The sequence below is a fragment of the Ahaetulla prasina genome, chromosome 2 (genome assembly GCF_028640845.1).
Source record: "Ahaetulla prasina isolate Xishuangbanna chromosome 2, ASM2864084v1, whole genome shotgun sequence".
In the NCBI taxonomy this organism is placed as follows: Eukaryota; Metazoa; Chordata; class Lepidosauria; order Squamata; family Colubridae; genus Ahaetulla; species Ahaetulla prasina.
Window position 1 is genome coordinate 303,225,009 of NC_080540.1, and position 19,503 is coordinate 303,244,511.

Consider the following 19,503-nt stretch of genomic DNA (forward strand, 5'->3'; position numbering starts at 1 on the left):
GGTGCTGCATCACTGGAGGTTTTTAAGAAGAGACTGGACCAGGGGTCTCCAACCTTGGTCCCTTTAAGACTTCTGGACTTCAACTCCCAGAGTCCCTCAGCCAGCTGGCTGAGGAACTCTGGGAGTTGAAGTCCACAAGTCTTAAAGGGACCAAGGTTGGAGATCCCTGGACTGGACAACCATTTGTATTGAATGGTATAGGGTCTCCTGCCTGAGCAAGGGGTTGGACTACAAGACCTCCAAGGTCCCTTCCAGCTCTATTATTCTATTCTATTCTATTCTATTCTATTCTATTCTATTCTAAAGGCAACACGTAGAACAGCCCAGGGCACATATTCTGGAGGGAGAGAGAGAGAGAGAGAGAGAAGTTCCCTGAGGATGGGCTCCAATACGAGTCTGAAAGCTTGGAAGAAGAAACTCTGGCTCCAACGACCAACCCAGATTGGATCCTGGGACACCTATGTTCACCTTCATCTGCCGCTTGTTCCTCTCCAGATACTTTGGTTCTGCGACTGTTGGAGTTCTCACGCAGGAGGATGGTTCTTTGCAGAGGTTCTCCGTTCCAGCCATCCTGATGAAAATGTAGCAAGACAGGATCTCGTGATGGTGAGTCATCCATGAATCTGGTTCTAAGAAGGTTGAGAAGAGTCTAAGCTGGATGGAACCCGGGTCTTCTCCAGAGAAGATCAGAAAGTTGACCTGGGCTGAGGTCCCTTTTCACGCTTACTCCTGGAAGATGGATTGCTCTTAACCTTGGCAGAAACATCCCCATCACAAGAGGCTGTGTTGATCCAAATTATTGATCACTTGACATGAATTTACTTAATAAGAATGATTAATTTTGCTACCGTGGGATAGGTAATACAGTCATATTTAATAAACCTGGGTATTAGGTCATATCTCATGTTATGCTTGCTTAGACCAGGAGACCCCAAATGTGGCCCCTTTAAGATTTTTGGACTTCAACTCCCAGAATTCCTCAGCCAGCCACAACATTTAAAGTTTGGAGACTCCTGGCTTAGATACTTCAGGCAATTGGCTTCTGCCATAGATGAGCTTCACAATCTGGACTTGGTCACTGTGGGTTGACCGTCCTTCTGCTGGCCAGGTGGCCCATTTCAAGGAATCCCTTAGTGAAACAAGTTGACATGCAGAACCTTCACGTGGTGACAGATCACAATCTCTTTCTGCCAAATTGAATGCACGCTTATGATTTCTGCGCAGCTGTTCATCGTTTCCAAAGAAGAAAACATGAATATTTATTTATTTCCTGCAAATTTATATAACCATCCGTCTCTTCTGTGAGACTCTGGGTGGCTCGTGAATTAAAATAACAAAAAAGAAAAAAAATTATAGAAATAAAAACAATTTAAAAGTTGAAATAATTGAAACAGATTAGCCAGAAATATGAAACTCGGGGCAATGCCAACCAACAGCTTATGGGCAATGTATTCATTTTGCAGGTTCCACACTCCCACGGGGTCCCCAAATCTGATGCTTTGGGGTCAGTCTAACCCAAGAGGAAATGATGGGGGCTGGGTTATGTGCCAAGCCAGAAAGGCATCTCTTCTTGGACCCTTAACACGCCCCTCTGAGACGATGGATAGAAAAAGTCCCTCAAATAACCATAGAAGGCTTTATAGGTCACAATCAATAGCCTGAATTGGACCCAGAAGCAAACAATCTATATGATAAGGGGAGGCTTGGCATTAAGTGTGAGGGGCGCCTCTCTTGCACCCAAAGATTGCGGGGCAGCACAGGAGGCACTGGGAGAACGAAAGGAAGAATGGATTCAAATAAATGGCAGCCCTTCCTAGGAAACCATGTTTTCCACTAGTGAAAAAATCGATGTTGAATCGAGACAGTTCAGCCAGAGAAAATCCAAAATATACTTCCGAATCAACCACGAAGTATTTACCGAAAAGAAGGAAAAAGGCTTTTGGAAGGTTCTTCGCAGTCCTTCGTAGACATGAGAATATAGGAGGACATCTCAGTTATGGGTGCCTGCAAAGAGAGCTAAGAATATTTCTGAGTTGGAATATTTCTGAGAGTTTTCCTACTCTCCTGTAAGGGAGAGTAGGAAAAAAAATCCCGCCAGCATGAATAAAAGGGCCTTTATGGCTATGAGAAATATGGGAAGCTCTGATTTCTGCCAAAGATAAGAGAATAGAGATCCAGATTTCTGCACCTGCCATGCTCCCCATTTTCAGGTTCTGAATGCATTCACACATGCAGAAAGACCCTCTGTGCAACTTTATACTGTGCAGAAATGGTGCTGGCTTGTTCATTTAGGGATTCTTGGATAGAGAAATGCCTCAATGTTTGCATGCGCCACCTCACCCCGAAGGCTGCTGTGGGGAGAAGCAGGGAACGGAGCAATCGCAGCCCCTCTTTTCCTGAGATGCTGCCTGCTCTCGCAGCAGACCCTGGATCAGTTTCAAGTTTCCAAAATCAGAAGCAGGCTTCCTTCGGCCCCCAGTGTTTCCCCTCGCCTTTCCAGCCCCCACCCCACCCACTTTAGGAGCCAGCCCCCCACCCCACCCCCAGGCCTGCCTGAGACAAGCTTCCCCTTTATTCTCCCCTCTCCACCCCCCACCCCACCCGGCGCTTCGCATTTTCCTTCTCTGGCACGGCACCTGCAGCATCTGGGTTTGATTAAACAAACATGGGCACAGTTCGGTCCAGGGAAGATGATTTTCCTCCGTTGGCTTTGAAACCCGTGTTTCCTTAAGCAGCTCTAATTGAGGGGGTGAGAATGGGAGCCCCGGCCAAGGGAAACGCACCTGAGGGAGTCTTGTCTTACGCTTCTGCCTGCCAGAGGCAGCCCCAAAGACGGCCCCTTGCATTTGGGGTGGTGGGCTGGAAGGCTGGGTCTCTGGCTCTGGTTCTGCTGACAGGGAGAGAGGTCCTGCCAGCTGCCAGCTGTACCCTGGCGAAGAGTGTTCGGTGCTGCAGCCAGAGGCTCAGCGGGAGCAGCACGGAGGCTTGCAAAGAGGGCAGCACAGGAGGCACTGGGAGAACGAAAGGAAGAATGGATTCAAATAAATGGCAGCCCTTCCTAGGAAACCATGTTTTCCACTAGTGAAAAAATCGATGTTGAATCGAGACAGTTCAGCCAGAGAAAATCCAAAATATACCTCCGAATCAACCACGAAGTATTTACCAAAAAGAAGGAAAAAGGCTTTTGGAAGGGCCTTCGCAGTCCTTCGTAGACATGAGAAGATAGGAGGACATCTCAGTTATGGGTGCCTGCAAAGAGAGCTAAGAATATTTCTGAGTTGGAATATTTCTGCGAGTTTTCCTACTCTCCTGTAAGGGAGACTAGGAAAAAAAATCCCGCCAGCATGAATAAAAAGGCCTTTATGGCTATGAGAAATATGGGAAGCTCTGATTTCTGCCAAAGATAAGAGAATAGAGATCCAGATTTCTGCACCTGCCATGCTCCCCATTTTCAGGTTCTGAATGCATTCACACATGCAGAAAGACCCTCTGTGCAACTTTATACTGTGCAGAAATGGTGCTGGCTTGTTCATTTAGGGATTCTTGGATAGAGAAATGCCTCAATGTTTGCATGCGCCACCTCACCCCGAAGGCTGCTGTGGGGAGAAGCAGGGAACGGAGCAATCGCAGCCCCTCTTTTCCTGAGACGCTGCCTGCTCTCGCAGCAGACCCTGGATCAGTTTCAAGTTTCCAAAATCAGAAGCAGGCTTCCTTCAGCCCCCAGTGTTTCCCCTTGCCTTTCCTGCCCCCCACCCCCCACCCACTTTAGGAGCCAGCCCCCCACCCCACCCCCAGGCCTGCCTGAGACAAGCTTCCCCTTTATTCTCCCTTCTCCACCCCCCACCCGGCGCTTCGCATTTTCCTTCTCTGGCACGGCACCTGCAGCATCTGGGTTTGATTAAACAAACATGGGCACAGTTCGGTCCAGGGAAGATGATTTTCCTCCGTTGGCTTTGAAACCCGTGTTTTCTTAAGCAGCTCTAATTGAGGGGGTGAGAATGGGAGCCCCGGCCAAGGGAAACGCACCTGAGGGAGTCTTGTCTTACGCTTCTGCCTGCCAGAGGCAGCCCCAAAGACGGCCCCTTGCATTTGGGGTGGTGGGCTGGAAGGCTGGGTCTCTGGCTCTGGTTCTGCTGACAGGGAGAGAGGTCCTGCCAGCTGCCAGCTGTACCCTGGCGAAGGCTGTTCGGTGCTGCAGCCAGAGGCTCAGCGGGAGCAGCACGGAGGCTTGCAAAGAGGGGCAGCGCAGAAAAGGAGGGTGGGATTCATATTCTGGGGGGTTTAAGGGGAGGGGGTCAGCTCCTCCTCCCAGGACGCCTGCTTCAGTCTTGCTATTGTTATTTTTCCACCTTTCTCTCTCTCTCTCTTTCTTTGTCGGAGGCCAAATTTGCAAGCTAAACTCCCATAATGCACTGCCCAGATTGGCTGAATGACGGGCTGGGTATCCCGGGATGAGGTCATATTGTTTTGAAGGATTTTATTTTCATTGATGCTATGCAGGTAGACCTCGACTTACAACTGAGCAAAAAAATTATGTTACTAAGCAAGGCAGTTGTTAAGTGAGTCTTGCCCCATTTGGTCACCTTTCTCGCCAACGTTGTTGAGTGAATCGTTGCAATTGTTAAGTTAGTCACACGGCTGTTAAGGGAATCCGGCTTCCCCGCTCTTGGCTTTGCTTGTCAGAAGGTCGCAAAAGGGGATCAGGTGACTCCTGGGACGCTGCGACCGTCATAAATACGAGTCAGTTGCCAGGCCTGCGAATTTTGATCACGTGACCCTGCAACGGTTGTAAGTGTGAATAACAGTCATTAGTCACTTTTTTCAGTGGCATTGTAACTTTCAGTGGTCACTAAATGAATGGTATTTATTCGGGGGTTGTGTGGCACCAAAGTTTGCCTGAAGATGGGCGGCCATATAGATCAGGGGTCTCCAACCTTAGCAACTTTAAGCCTGGCGGACCACAACTCCCAGAACCCCCCAGCCAGCTTTGCTGGCTGGGGGATTCTGGGAGTTGAAGTCCGCCAGGCTTAAAGTTGCTAAGGTTGGAGACCCCTGATATAGATGGTTGACATAAAATAACAACAACAATAATGAGTTAAACTTTCACTGGCCAAACAGATGAAGCTGCAGAGCAGCCAGCTGGGAGATGGGGAGGCCGGCTCTCTCGCCCCTATATAGGCGGTCCTGACTTACAACCGATTCTTTTAGTGACCATTCAAAGTAACAATAACACCGAAAAAGGGGATTTACAACCACTCCTCACACTCACAATCTTTGCAGCATTCATATGACTAGATAATCAAAATTTGGCTGCTCGGCAACTGGTGTGTATCTGCACCCACTGCAGGGTCACGTGGTCACGTGTTCGAGACCTTCCCAGCCGGCTTCCAAGAGGCAAAGTCGATGAGAGAAGCCGGATTCGCTTAACGAACGTGTGATTCACTTAACTGGGCTAATTCACGTAACAGCCACAGCGGAAACAGTCGTGAAATTGGGCATGATTCACTTCATAACAGAGGTTCTTAATAGATTAAGAGAGTTGAGAGGGACCTTGTAGGTCATCTAGTCCAACCCCCCGCCCAAGCAGATATACCCTTCACCATTTCTGACAGACGGCAGTCCAGTCTCTTCTTGAAAGCCTCCAGTGATGAAGCTCCCACAACTCCTGAAGGCAGCTTCTGTTCCATGGGTTGATTGTTCTCACTGCCAGAAAATTCCTCCTTATTTCCAGGTTGGATCTCTCCTTGATTAGTTTCCATCCATTATTACTTGCTTGGCCCTTCACACTGAGAATATCTCTGCTGAACAAAACTCCGCATCTATTTATTTTATTTATTTATTGGAATTTGTCAAATGAAAACGAGAACAAGAATAAGAGAATAAAAATACTTCATCAGAGGCATGGAATGGCTAATTTGGGGAGGGAGATGCCAAACCAGGTCCCTGTGAGGCCCAGGACTGGCACCCCTTCAATTAAAAAACTGAAAAGTGCGAAAATCCCAGAGAGTTTCACAATGCAGCCCAAGGAGGTCTGGCTATATTTTTGCCAAGTTAGAAACAAAACAATTCTTGGATAGGTTCTCATTTAGTTGGAAAACTCATGAAAGATTCTGCCTCTTTGTTGCTGGACTCGCCCCTTCTCTGCTTTGTTACTAGCAGGGATGTCCAATCTTGGATTTCAGCTCCCAGAATTCCCCAGCAGCCATGAAGTCCAAGTGTCTTAAAGTCACCAAAATTGGGAAACTCTAACAGAATAATAGAGTTGGAAGGGACCTTGGAGATCTTCTAGTCAACCCCCTGCTCAAGCAAGGGACCCTAAACCAATCCAGATAAACGGTTGTCCAATTTCTTCTTTAAAACCTCCAGTGATGGAGCAGCCACAACTTCTGGTGGCAAGCTGTTCCACTGATTAATTGTCCCCATGGTCAGGAAATTTCTCCTTAGTTCTAGGCTGGTTCTCTCCTTGAATAGTTTCCCTCCATTGCTTCTGGTGCTTTGGAGGATAGATTGATCCTCTTTATGACAGCCCCACAGATATCGGAAGACTGCTATCATGTCACCCCGGTCTGGAAAGAGTGCATAGAAGAGCAACAAAGATGATTAGGGGCCTGGAAGCTAAAATATATGAAAAACAGTTACAGGAATTGGAAACTTCTTTTCACTAGAGTTCGTGCAACCATTCGTCATATGTTTTAGCCTCCAGCCCCCTAATCCTCTTTTTTTGCTCTTCTCTGCACTCTTTTCAGAGTCTCAACACCTTTTTTACATTGTGGTGACCAAAACTGGATGGTGTATTCCAAGCGTGGCCTTACCAAGGCATTAGAAAGTACTAGTAACACTTCATGTGATTCCGTCCCATTAATGCAACCTAGGATTGTGTTGGCTCTTTTGGCAGCTGCAGCAAACGGCTGGCTCATACTTAAGTGCTTGTCCGCTGAGACTCCAAGATGCCTCTCACAGTTCCTGCTATGGACCCAGGTACTACCTGACCTGTCCAGCTAGAGCTGGAACCTTCTTTCTGACTACAATTGCTGTGGGGGGGTGGCTACACACACACACACACACACACACACACCCGCCCAATCCTGGGCTTGGTGAGGACAGATCGGGACAGAAAGTCATGTATGACTGGGGAGAGAGGATTTGCCCCTCCCCGCCTTCCTCCACAAGCTTTGGCTTCCTCATTTTTGGGAATGCATCGGTGAAGTGGCCCAGGCGATCCCCAAACCCGCTCCACCGCCCCACCTTTCCAGGCTGGTTTTCCTGCCAACGTTCCCTTGGAACGCCAAGGAGACCAGAAGGGCCTTTTGTCTGCAAAGCCAGCACTCTGCACGCTGCCAAGACTCTTTTTGCACTCCTGGAATGCAGGACGGACTCCCAGGGCGGCAGCAGAAGAGCGGGCTGCTTATTTTGGAGGCAGACACGCTGCGTGGAAAAAAGGGGGCTGGGGTCCAAGGCCCAGCTGGGTCTCTCTGTCCTGTCAGGATGCCTCTGTCCAGCGGTTTGGACTCTGTAAGGAGAAGAAAGCAGGGGGATGGACTAGAAGACCTCCAAGGTCCCTTCCAACTCAGTTCTTCTGTTCTGTTCTGTTCTATTCCTAATTCATCTTCCCTTCCCTTCCCTTCCCTTCCATTCCATTCCATTCCATTCTATCTTTTGCATACTGTTCTCTCTTCTCTTCTCTTCTTTTCTCTTCTTTCTCTTCTCTTCTCTTAGAATAGAATAGAATAGAATTTTATTGGCCAAGTGTGATTGGACACACAAGGAATTTGTCTTGGTGCATATGCTCTCAGTGTACATAAAAGAAAAGATACGTTCATCAAGGTACATCTTCTCATGTTTTGAACAGGACTCTTGTCACTTCTTGGAATTGCCAAGAGCTTGGATGTTCAAACCCCACCCTATTTAAGGGGTAACTAAGGAGAGACCTTCCCCCAAACTTAAGTTGAGCCTTCTGCCCAAAGAGAGGGTTTCCTGCTTGGAGCATCCCAAATAGATGTGAAAACCCCCCCTCAAAAAAAAAATGGAAAAGAGGAGGAGGAAGGAGAATCCCACTGCCTTGAGTTATTTATAAAAATAAAGGTGGGAGATAAATACAGATAGTCCTCAATTTACAACAGTTCATTTAGTGACGGTTCAAAGATACAACAGCAGCAAAAAAAATGACTTATCGCCATTTTTCACACTTACAACCATTGCAGCATCCCCATAACCATGTGATGGAAATTCAAACACTTAGCCACCAACTCATTTAACAATCTCATGATTCGTTTAACGATCTTGACAAACAAGGTCATAAAATCACAGCATGACTCACTCAACAACTCAACTGCTTAACAACAGAAATTCTGATCCCAGTTCTGGCTGTAAGCCGACGATTACCTGCTCTTTCACAGCCCCGCATGAGCTTGGGCAGGGAGGGTGCGTGTCACACAGCCATCCGATCCTTCCAGGGGCCGAGGGGGGGGGGATGGGCAGGGCTGGCTTTGAAGTCTGGACGGAGTTTATTGCCTGCCATGTCTGCAGAACGGATCTGAGCAGCTCCTGAAAGATTAAGGACGCTGACCTTCACAGGCCTCCTTGTAAAGATTAAAGTAATCCAATTGCGGCATCAGCAAAGCAGATTTAACTTGGTTACAGGCCTCTCGTCCTGTTTTCCGGATCCACACAGCTCCCTGAGTCATGGCCCAGCCAAACCGGGAGGGAGGGCCGGCACCTGATGCTAAATAAGGACAGGAAAAGGAACCACTAGGAAACTACTCTCGCATGTTGTGTGAATGTATCGGAGAGGCTTTTCTCTGACCTGGCCAAGGGTGCTGTGTGAAGGGAGCCAGCGGGGGCGGGGGGGGCGGTAAATGATGTGCATCTGTGCAGATGCGAATAATACGTATTGGTTGGCTGCTTAATTGCATTTCACAAAGAAAAAGAAACAACCTTCCCGGAACTTGGCAAGAGAAGCAGCTACGGAGGGAAACTAATCAAGGAGAGAAGCCACTTGGAACTAAGGAGGAATTTCCTCCCAGTGAGAACCATTAATCAGTGGGACAGCTTCCCTCCAGAGGTTGTGGAGGATTTGAAGAAGAGCCTGGACGGCCCTTTGACTTCAGTGGTAGGTAGAAGGTCTCTTGCCATGAGCACCTCTACTAGGAGACCTCCAAGGTCCCTTCCCACTCCGTTCTTCTGCTAACCTCTGAAAACCTAGAAACAGTCCCTATATTTCCGCCTTTGTTGGAAAAGGCGTTTCCCCAAACTTCCCAAATTCAACAGTGATCTTTCTAGCTTTCCTGGGAATCTGAGGGAGATGGGTGGATAAGAAATATGAAGTCTACATACAAATGAAAAAGAATATATCCTTCTGCAGCCTGCCTGCTGCCTAGTTCTGTATCTGCAGCCCTTCAACCCCCCTCCCCCCCCCCCCGTCTTCTTCTGCTGCATGGAGGGGCGTAGTAGAGAGCCTAAAGAAACAAGTGGAATTTAGGATGCTAACTACTTGCAGGAACAAGTAGAGCTTTCTTTGCACAGTGATTGTACCATCAACCCTCAGGTGGCTTCTGGCAACCAGGTGGGCACTTGGGCTGTTTTTCTGCCTGGCTTTGTTGTGCCAACAGCCTCAAATGCCAACCATAAATTCAGGATTTGCAGTATTCGCCTTGGGTAGGGAGTATTTTACTACTTCCCAGAGATGTATGGACTTTGTCCTCCACTTGGCTTTGGGGCACCCAGTAGATTTTTATTGGCAATCCTAACCCTCTGGATTGGGACCCTCCTGATGAAAGGCAGGTTCTTTCATCGTGTCCAAAGGCTGCCTGGGTTGTTAAGTGGGTCACTGCAGCTTGCCTGTCTTGATTGGTGGATGGCCCCCGGCCCCCTGCCCCCTGCATGGGATGCGGCCGTAGCCACCACAAATAATATTTTTACATGTTTATGTTCAGTTTTTATGTTCTTAACATTTAATTTGTATGGCACTCAAAGTCCCTTTAGAAGAGAGGGGGACAGATAAGAGAGATTAGAGATAGAGGGAGGGAGGGAGGGACACAGAGAAAGAGAGGGAGAGATACTGTAGGAAGATAGCTACATAGGTAAGTAGGTAGGCAGGCAGGCAGGAGGTGGGAGATAGATAGATAGATGGGAGAGAGAGAGAGAGAGACCTGCAGGGCTGTGCCTGGCTGGGTGCGTGGGGTGGAGAAGCGCCTGGCTGCAAAGTGTGGCCCCCTCCCCAGCCGGGGAGCAATTGGTTCCCTCTAAGCGCCCGGGAGGCTGGCGAAGTTGCGCTGGGGGCGGAGGGGGGGGGGTGGCTGGGTACCAGCCCGGCCGACGTTCGCCCTCCCCACCCTCCGTCCGCCCGCAGAGCCGCCCCCCGGCTCCTCCCCGCCAGCCCTGGAGGGAGGCAGCGCGGCTCGCGGCACTTGGCGGCGCCGGGACGGGAGCGAGAGAGCGCCGTTGCCCCGCCGTCCGCTCCCCCGCTGGGGCTGCCTTCGCGCCGGCCGAGCCAGAGCAGCCGGGAGGCCGCCGACCCAGCGCTGCGCTGCCTTCTGCGGCCGGCCCGAGCGAGGCGCCTGGGCGTCCCGGAGGTGGCGGGTCTGGGCAGCCCGCGGAGGAGCCGCCGGGTCGGGGGGGCCATGGAGAGCCGCAGCTGGAGGTACCGGCGGGGGGGGGCTGGGCGGCTGGGCGAGGGAGCCCGTCTCGCGGCGGGGAAACCGGGGCAGCCTCCCGGGGGAGCGGAGCTCTTGAAGCCTCCCTGCCGGAGAGACTCGGCGGCCAAGCCGGGCGGGGGCGGCGGGGCGAAGGCGGACCCCCCCGAAAGCCTCGGGGCTCCTGCGCCAAGGGGGCGCCCTCCAGGTGCTCGGGGGCGCAACCCCCAGGCTCCCCGGGCTCGGAGCGGCCGGCAAAGGGGCCCCTCGCCGTCGGGGCTGCCCAGGGCAGGCAGGCAGGCAGGGGGACGGGACGGGGCTCTTACGCCGCGCTGCCCTTCGGGGGTGGGAGTGGGGGGAAGCGGGGCGCAAGGGGCCGAGTAGAGGCGGCTTCGTTTGATCGGCTGGACGGGGCTGCCCGCGCTCCCTTCGCTGCCTTAAGGAACTGGACGGGGCGGCTCCTGCGCCACCCGCCTCGCTTCCTTTCCCTTCCTGGTCCGGCTTCTCCTAACAGCGCTCCCGCTTGGGATGAAGGGCCGGCCGAGGGAGCGAGGCCACCCTCCGTCCCTTCTTTCCGACTCCTTTGCTTTAAGCAGTGGGGAAAATTTACTAGACAATCTTTCTTCCTTCCTTTCTTCCTTCTCCCACCTCCTTCCTTCCCTCACTTCCTCCTTCCCTCTCTTTTCATTCCTTCCTCTCCCTCCCTTTCCTTTTCTTCCCTCCCTCCTCCCTTCCTTCCCTCACTCTCTCCTTCACTTTCGTTTCATTCCTTCCTCTCCCTCCCTTTCCTTTTCTTCCCTCCCTCCTCCCTTCCTTCCCTCACTCTCTCCTTCACTTTCGTTTCATTCCTTCCTCTCCCTCTTTTTCCTTCCTTCCTTCCTTTTCCCACCTCCTTCCTTCCTTCTTTCCTTCCCTCCCTCTCTCTCTCCCTTCCTTCTTGTTCCCATTCCTGTGTCCCTTCCCCTTCTCCTTCTCCTGGCATTCTCTGGCAGCACTTTGAGCGATCTGGGAAATATGTAAAAAGTTTGTGATGACATGGAAAAGAACTCTGCTGCATGAGAGCTTATGGGCTTTTCCCCCAGTTTGAATTTCCATTGTATGAAACGGCAGGAAAGTGTTACTGTAGCTTTGAGGATGGGCTGAGGCAGCCTTGCAAGAACTTTTTTTCCCCTCTGGAATCTTCTAGCTTCCTAGAAATGTCTCCAGAATTGTAGAGGAAAAATCAGGAAAACATCTTCCTGAAAAGATGACTCGCTCTCCCCCCCCCATTCCCCCCTCTCCCCAATCTTTGGAGGAAGAAGGCTGATAGTCTTCAGTGGCCAAAAAAAATATATGGGAATCTGGAAGCATCTTTTTTGGCAAGCAAATTTTACTAAAAGGCATCAGCTACAGTTCATGAAACGTTACACCTTTCAGTTTGAAAAAACAGCTTCCAGACTCCTGATTTTTTTTTGCACACATACTGCAGGAGAACATTTTTTGCAGTGGGAGAAATATTAGGAAGGATGGGAGGAACCACTCAGCAGAGCAGAGCTTTGCTTATTCAACTTTTTCCTCCCAGCCCCTTCCCCCACTTTTAAAAATTATGGTGGGCCCCAAAAGAGTTTTTATTTGCATGGGCTATATAGTCATTGATGTTTTTACCATATAAAAAATCAAAATGGATGCATTTGTAGAATATGTATTTCTTTGAACCACGTAAAAATAAGAATATGAAACCCATTAGATATGAACAAATAAATATTATTCATGAAAAAAAACTCTATACTTTGAATACATTAAATCAGAGGCTCTCAGCCTGTGGTCTGCAGAACCCTGCAGATGGGGGGAGCGTGATGTTTGTCCAAGGTTTGCAAAGTCTTGACAAAAATGTTATGATTTAAATGTTGAGTTAATCTCGGGGGTCCGTGGCCGTGGCCTGTGGCCACAAAAGGGATTTATAGGGAGGTCCATGGTGAAGAGAAAGACCAAGAACCATTGCATTAAAACATAGTGAGAAAAGTGACATTGCTTTTTTTAAAAAAAATAAATTAATTAATAACTGGCAAATAGTTTTGATTTTGTGGGGCTCCTGACAGGGTCCCGGGAACCCTCAGGGCTCCTTGGATCATGCTTTAAGACAGGGGTCTCCAACCTTGGCAACTTTAAGCCTGGCGGACTTCAACTCCCAGAACCTCCCAGCCAGCTTTGCTGGCTGGGGGATTCTGGGAGTTGAAGTCCGCCAGGCTTAAAGTTGCCAAGGTTGGAGACCCCTGCTTTAAGAAACGCTGCCTTGGAGAAAGGTTTTGCAAACCGTGTGGAAAGCTGGTGATGCTCCCAAAGAGACAAAGAGCAGTCCTAGCACCATCGTGCCTGTCACTCAAGCCCGTTTCTGATCGCTGGATCAGAGCCTCAGTCTCAACTATATAGAACCACAGCCTGAAAAATGGCCAGGTTCCACTGCAGCTACCACAGCGGGGAGAGTTTTCGGGTTTGCTGGAAGAATTATTATTGATGAAACTTATTCAACGCAAAGATCCTTCAAACCAAGAAGGTGCATCTTTGCTTTGATCTCTTCGCTGCCTCCTTGAAATCCAGCCACAGATTTTTGTGAGTCAGAAAAAAAGATGGTTAATAGGACCAGCGACGAAGAAAGTGGTGGTTTGTGTGGGTGGCCCTTCCCTTCGTCGGCTAGTGGCCCTATGCCCACCTGTCTCGTGTCCTGGTGCCCTTGCCGAGTGTGGCACGCATCAGTGTGTTCCAGAGAGCAAGTGGGAGCGGGCTCTTAAATCATCTTAACCCCTGCAGGGTTATGGGAAAAAGAAAAATTCAAGAGAACAGAACAACAAAAGAATAACAGAGGCAGAAGGGACCCTGGAGGTCTTCTACTCCAGCCCCCAGATTACAGTTTAGGAAACATGCTTTCTTGGGCTACAGAGAGAGTTTTAGGATAATTTGTCTTGCATCCTTGCGATGGTCTTGTGGAGTTAATGAAGTCTTGCGTCCCTCTCCAGATCTGGCTTAGTCCTTTTGCCACTTTCTGCTGCTGGCTGCAGAAGCTGTAAACCTTGTGGTTGGAAGCAGGTTACTCTGAACAAAACAGACAGAGAAAGTAGCATTTGTCTGAATGCAGCCTCTTCACTGTGGCTAGCGCACTTCCCAGCAGCAGGAAGAAAAGACCAGAGGGAGATTTAAAGCTCTTTTTCCAACCAACTAAATTTTATTCAAAGCTTTCAGCTGCAGTTTGTTCTTGGAAAAGGGGCTACAGGCTCCCTCTGACCTTTTTCCTTTACTCCTTCCTTTCCTTTACTCCTTTACGTAGAGTAAGTGGGCTGCCCAGTGCCCTCCTACATCAGAAGTGGGGAACTGCAAATCTTTTATGACCTGTGGACTTCAACTCCCATGCTGGCTCAGGAATGCTGGGTGTTGAAGTCCACAGGTCATAAAAGGCCCATAGTTCCCCACCCCGTCCTACATGGTGGTAGGAAAAGAGCCCATGTTTTGCTAGCCTTGGTTCTTTTTTTAAACCAAATCAACCCAGAATTGCGTGGTGCCTTCAGGATGAAGTATGAAGACTCCCTTGAGCTGCGCTCGGCTTCTGAGGATGAACTGATGGATATGTCAATTTTGTTTATTTGTTTGATTGACTAATTTTTGTAGCCACCCATCTCAACCAGTGATGTACGTCATTAATAACAAGTTAATCTCATTTTAGCCATAAATGCGGACTGGGTGATTCTGGAACAGTCCCTCACTCTCATTTAGAACATAGAATAATAGAGTCGGAAAGGACCCTTGTGGTCATTTAGTCCAACCCCCTTCTTGAGACCTTACACCAAGTGCCTGTCCAGTCACTTCTTGAAAGCCTCTGGTTGTGAAGCACCCACAATTTCTGAAGACAAGCTGTTCTGTTGGTTAATTGTTTTCAATGTCAAGAAATTTCTCCGTAGTTCTGGGTTCTTCTCTCCTTGATTAGTTTCCATCCATTACTTCTTGTTCTACCCTCAGGTGCTTTGGAGAATAGCTTGACTGCCTCTTCTTTGTGGCAACCCCTGAGATATTGGAACGCTGCTATCATGTCACTCATAGTCCTTCTTTTCATTAAACTAGACATACCCAGTTCCTGCAACCGTTCTTCATATGTTTTAGCCTCCAGTCCCCTAATCCTCTTTGTTGCTCTTCTCTGCACTCTTTCTAGAGTCTCAGCATCTTTTTTACATCGTGGTGACCAAAACTGGATGCAGGATTCCAAAGCATCATAAAGTGGCATTAACATTTCAGGTGATCTTCATTCTATCCCTCTGATGATGCATCCTAGAACTGTGTTGATTTTTTTTGGCTGCTGTCGTGCACCTCGCAGGCCAACCCACCTCACAAGGTTGTTGTGGGGAAAATAAGAGGAGGGAATCCTTCAGGGGAGCAGAGCAGGTGTGAGGGGACCAAAATGGAAGAATCAGCAGAGAAAAAGGCGGAGAAAAGATTTGATCCAGCCTTCTCGTCCCATCCACTTTCTTGCTACCCAAGAATCTAACCTTCTCACTTTGCCTTTGGCCCTGCGTCACCCCTGCAGTTTCCTGGGTAAAGGAATTGCAGAGGGTTGCCTAGGAGTTGTTGTGTTGTGTTGTGTTTGTCAGACTAGCCAACAACCCTCGGAACGAATCCCTGCTTGGTTGTCCCAAGAGCAGATTTGGAGAGCCTGTTCTAGCATCTCCTGCCAGTGACGGGCTCGGGACAGCACCGATAATTTAGCAAGAGTTTTTCTTGGCCGTCTCCTTTGTTAGTCATTAAAGTCTCCTTAAATCCTCTTGGATTGTTTTTCTTTCTGCGTTATTTTGCAACAAAATGTTAAGAAATGCCTGCTGTCTTAGTGAGAAGCCCCAAAGTGTGAGCATGGAGGGTATTTGTAGATCATCAGTCTGTGACCAGCAGAAAACAGAGAAGGCGAATGGATAGTGAGAAGAATGGGGAGGGGTAGTCTGGTTTTCTTTGAATGCCCCTAAGAAGCTGCGTGGCCCTGTTCCTTTTCTTTCTTTTTCTTCTTCCTCCTTCCTTTATTCCTGCTCATTTTCTTTCTTTTTCTTCTTCGTCCTTCCTTTATTCCTGTTCATTTTCTTTCTTCTTCCTCCTCCTTCCTTTATTCTTGTTAATTTTCTTTCTTCTTCTTCTTCCTCTTTCCTTTATTCTTGTTAATTTTGTCTACGGAAATTCTCAGTCATCCAGGTCATGGTTGTCCCAAAGGTGCTTTTTCAAGAGAGAACTCTTGAAATTCCAGTTGCCTCTTTAAAAAGCACCTTTAGGACCTCCTGTTAATTTTCTTTTTCTTTCTTTTCTTCTTCCTCCTCCTTCCTTTATTCTTGTTAATTTTCTTTCTTCTTCTTCTTTCTCCTTCCTTTATTCTTGTTAATTTTGTCTACGGAAATTCTCAGTCATCCAGGTCATGGTTGTCCCAAAGGTGCTTTTTCAAGAGAGAACTCTTGAAATTCCAGTTACCTCTTTAAAAAGCACCTTTAGGACCTCCTGTTAATTTTCTTTTTTCTTTCTCTTTCTTCCCGTCTTCCTGTTAATATTCTTTTTTCTCCCTCTTTCCTTTCTTCCTATTAACTTCCCTTTTCTTCCTCCTTTTTCCTTTCTTCTTGTTGACTCCTGTTTCTTCCTCTTCAAGTAGATAAAGTGCTTTGGGAAATGGCCAGTTTAGATTTTCTTAGCTGCCAATCAGGTGGACCTGCACAGATGCAAATGTTTCCTGGGTTCTAGTTGTAAATTATGGACTTTGCTGTGCCTGGGGGGTGGGGGGGGAGCCAGAGCAGTCAGCTGGTTCCCTGTGTCAGGCGAGGCTTCTGTGACTCTTGTTTATTTTTCCAGGAGTGGCCAAAAAAATTAACCTCTTTGTTGAATGGGCAGATTCAGCCCAGGTGAAGAGGCAGCCCAGGTGAAGAGGTAGGGTTTTAAAATCAGAAAATCAGTCTGCCTGGAAAATATTTGGGGATTCTGGAGGCAGCAACTGAAGCCTGCTTGTTCTGTTCACACAGGTAGCCCTTGACTGACAGCAGTTCGTTTAGTGATCGTTCAAAGTTAACTGAAAAAAGTGACTTATGACCATTTTTCACCCTTACGACCGTTGCAGCATCCTCGTGGCCACGTGATCGAAATCCAGATGCTTGGCAACTGGCATGTACTTACGACGGTTGCAGAGTCCCAGGGTCACCTGATCCCCTTTTGCAATCTTCCGACAAGCAAAATCAATGGGGAAGCTGGATTCACTTAACAACCGGGTTAAGTGAACTGTGGCAAAAATGTGGTAAAATAAGGCAAAACTCTGTCTCACTTAGCAACAGAAATTTTGGGCTCAGTTGTGGTCATATGTCAAGGACTCTACTTATTTGTTTGTTCAATTTCTGCTACTGCATTTTTGCAGTGTTTACTATTACAGTAGTAGCAGATGTAGTAGCAGTAGGGAAGAAAGTAGTAGTGAACTGTGAGTACTACCATGTGTATGTTTGCCTGTGTGTGGCCTGAGTGCCTGTGTTGTTGTGTTGTTGTGTTGGCTGTCTTGTGTTTTGGGGCCCACTGAATTGGGTATTGATAGAAGAGAACATTTGCCACTCAGAGTTGAACTGTAAGGTCCTTGGTGCTCTCTGAGACTGGTAGGTTTCTTGCAGATGTTTCATGACCCAACTAGGGAACATCATCAGTGATAGAAGGGAGTGGGGTTGGAGCAGGAGGAGGAAGACTGTGGGATCCTTGGTGCTCTCTGAGCTTGGTTGTTTTCTTGCAGACATTTCATGACCCAACTAGATAAAAAACCCAGATTGTTGGGGGCAATAAGTTGACTTTGTATATAAATATACAAATAGGATGAAGACTATTGCTAACATAGTGTAAGCCGCCCTGAGTCTTCGGAGAAGGGCGGGATATAAATGCAAATAAAACAAAATAAATAAATACTAGAAGGGAGATGGGATTACGGAAGAGGAGAAGGAGGACTGCAAAGTGCTTGGTGCTCTCTGAGACGGGCTCTTTTCTTGCAGATGTTTCATGACCCAACTAGATATCATCAGTATTGGAACAGAGCAGAGTTGGAGGAGAAGGACTGTGAGATCCTTGGTGCTCTCTGAGCTTGGTGATTTCATGACCCAACTGAGTAACATCCTCAGTGCTGACATCCTAGTTGGGCCATGAAATTGTCTGCAAGAAAATAACCAAGCGCCAAAAATATCAAGAACCCCACTGACTTGTGCGCACATGGAAGAACCCCTGACAAAAACTTTCAATGATGGAGCACCCAGATCTCCCGGAGGCCAGGTAGCTCTCCAGGTGAGGAAATTCCTCCTTCTGACTTTGGGCCTCCCATCAGTTTGGTCCTTGTCCTTCAAGAACTATGGAGCCTCAGTCTGCATTCTCTTCCCCATGAGAATGTGTGGGGGAAGACAGGTCTCAGCCCCCCCCCTTAAACTTCTCAGCAGAAACTCAACGTGCCCAGTCCCTTCAATTGCTCTTGTGGGCTTTAGCCTCCAAGTACCTCGTCATTTTTATGGGGCTGCTCTGACAGTTCTTCCACGACTTCTTTTTTTCCCCTCTTCATATTCTCAGAGCACACTGAGAAATAGTGACAGTGAAGTACAAACTTAATTGCACATTTGTTGACTTATGTGAAGAGGAATGGCGCAATGTTCTCCTTAACAGGACTTCATCTCCAAGCTAAACACCATCCGGTCCCCTCTCCAGCTTTCAGCTTAAAGAAGGAAAGCGCCCATGACGCCAGAAGCCCATGTGGCTGGAGAAGGTGGCTGGTGGGACATGACAGCAGTCTTCCAGTATCTCAGGGGTTGCCCCAAAGAAGAGGTGGTCCAAAGCACCTGAAGGCAGGACAAGAAGCAATGGATGGAAACTGATCAAGGAGAGAAGCAACCTGGAACTAAAGATGAATTTTTCTGACAGTTAAGACAATCAATGGAAGGGCTTGCCTCCAGAAGTTGTGGGTGCTCCAATACTGGAGATTTTCAAGAAAAGACTGGACAGCCATTTGTCCAGAATGGTATAGGTCTTGAAGAAGGGTTCAATCAATCAGAATAGAGCTGGAAGGGACCGTGGAGGTCTTCTAGTCCAACCCCCTTGGGCTAGAAGACCTAGTCTCATGGTTGGATTAGAAGACCCCCAAGGTCCCTTCCAGCTCTGATAGTCTGTTAATCAATGGGATAGCTTCCCTCCAGAAGTTGTGGCTGCTCCAGCACTGGAGGCTTTTAAGAAGAGATTGGACAGCCATTTGTCTCCAATGGTCTAGAGTTTCCTGCTTGATCAGGGGGATGGAGTAAAAGACCTCCAAGGTCCCTTCCAGCTCTGATAGTCTGTTGTTATTGTATTGTTATATTGTTGTTCTGTTATTCTGCTTCCCCATGGAACTTTCTGCCCTTGGAGGGGAAGTGTGTGCAGGCACATGTTTCTTGGCCACAAAAGTGTCACTCAGCCAGCCTTCCTCCTTCCCTCCCTCCCCACTGGTCAGCCCACTGCCATTCCTCAGTCAAGGAAATGGCCAGTTGTGTAATTCTGGCCGCATGTGTTGTGTGCGCCTTGTGCCTTCTGTTGTGATGTCCTGCTAGTACACTTTCTAGGCAGGTGGACACAGCTTGGTTCCCCCCCCCCTCCTTCCACGTGCACACCCATGCACACTCACTGAGCATTTTAGGGATGGAAAAAGTCCTGGCTAACAGACCGATTTACCACTCGGCTGTCCACTGAAGGAGAAAAGGGCTCTCCCAAAAAGAACAGGATGGGGAAAACCCTGCAAGACTTAGAACATAGAATCATAGGGTTGGAAGGGACCCTGGAGGTCTTCTATCCCAACCCTCTGCTCAAGCAGGAGATCCCAGACCATTTCAGACAAATGGTTGTCCAG

General features: G+C 48.4%; 1 protein-coding gene across 4 annotated transcripts in view; it reads left to right on the forward strand.

Annotated features, from left to right (window-relative positions):
* Positions 1–19,503, forward strand: part of IL11RA (interleukin 11 receptor subunit alpha) — a 94,655-nt gene that overhangs the window by 41,187 nt on the left and 33,965 nt on the right. For 3 of the 4 annotated variants that reach the window (XM_058172420.1, XM_058172423.1, XM_058172421.1), the window contains exon 2: positions 496–606. In XM_058172420.1, the coding sequence (XP_058028403.1) occupies positions 604–606 (3 nt within the window). In that variant the 5' untranslated portion in view covers positions 496–603. Of the gene's footprint in view, positions 1–495; positions 607–10,381; positions 10,640–19,503 lie in introns of those variants that run through there. The other variant, XM_058172422.1, reaches the window with a different exon arrangement.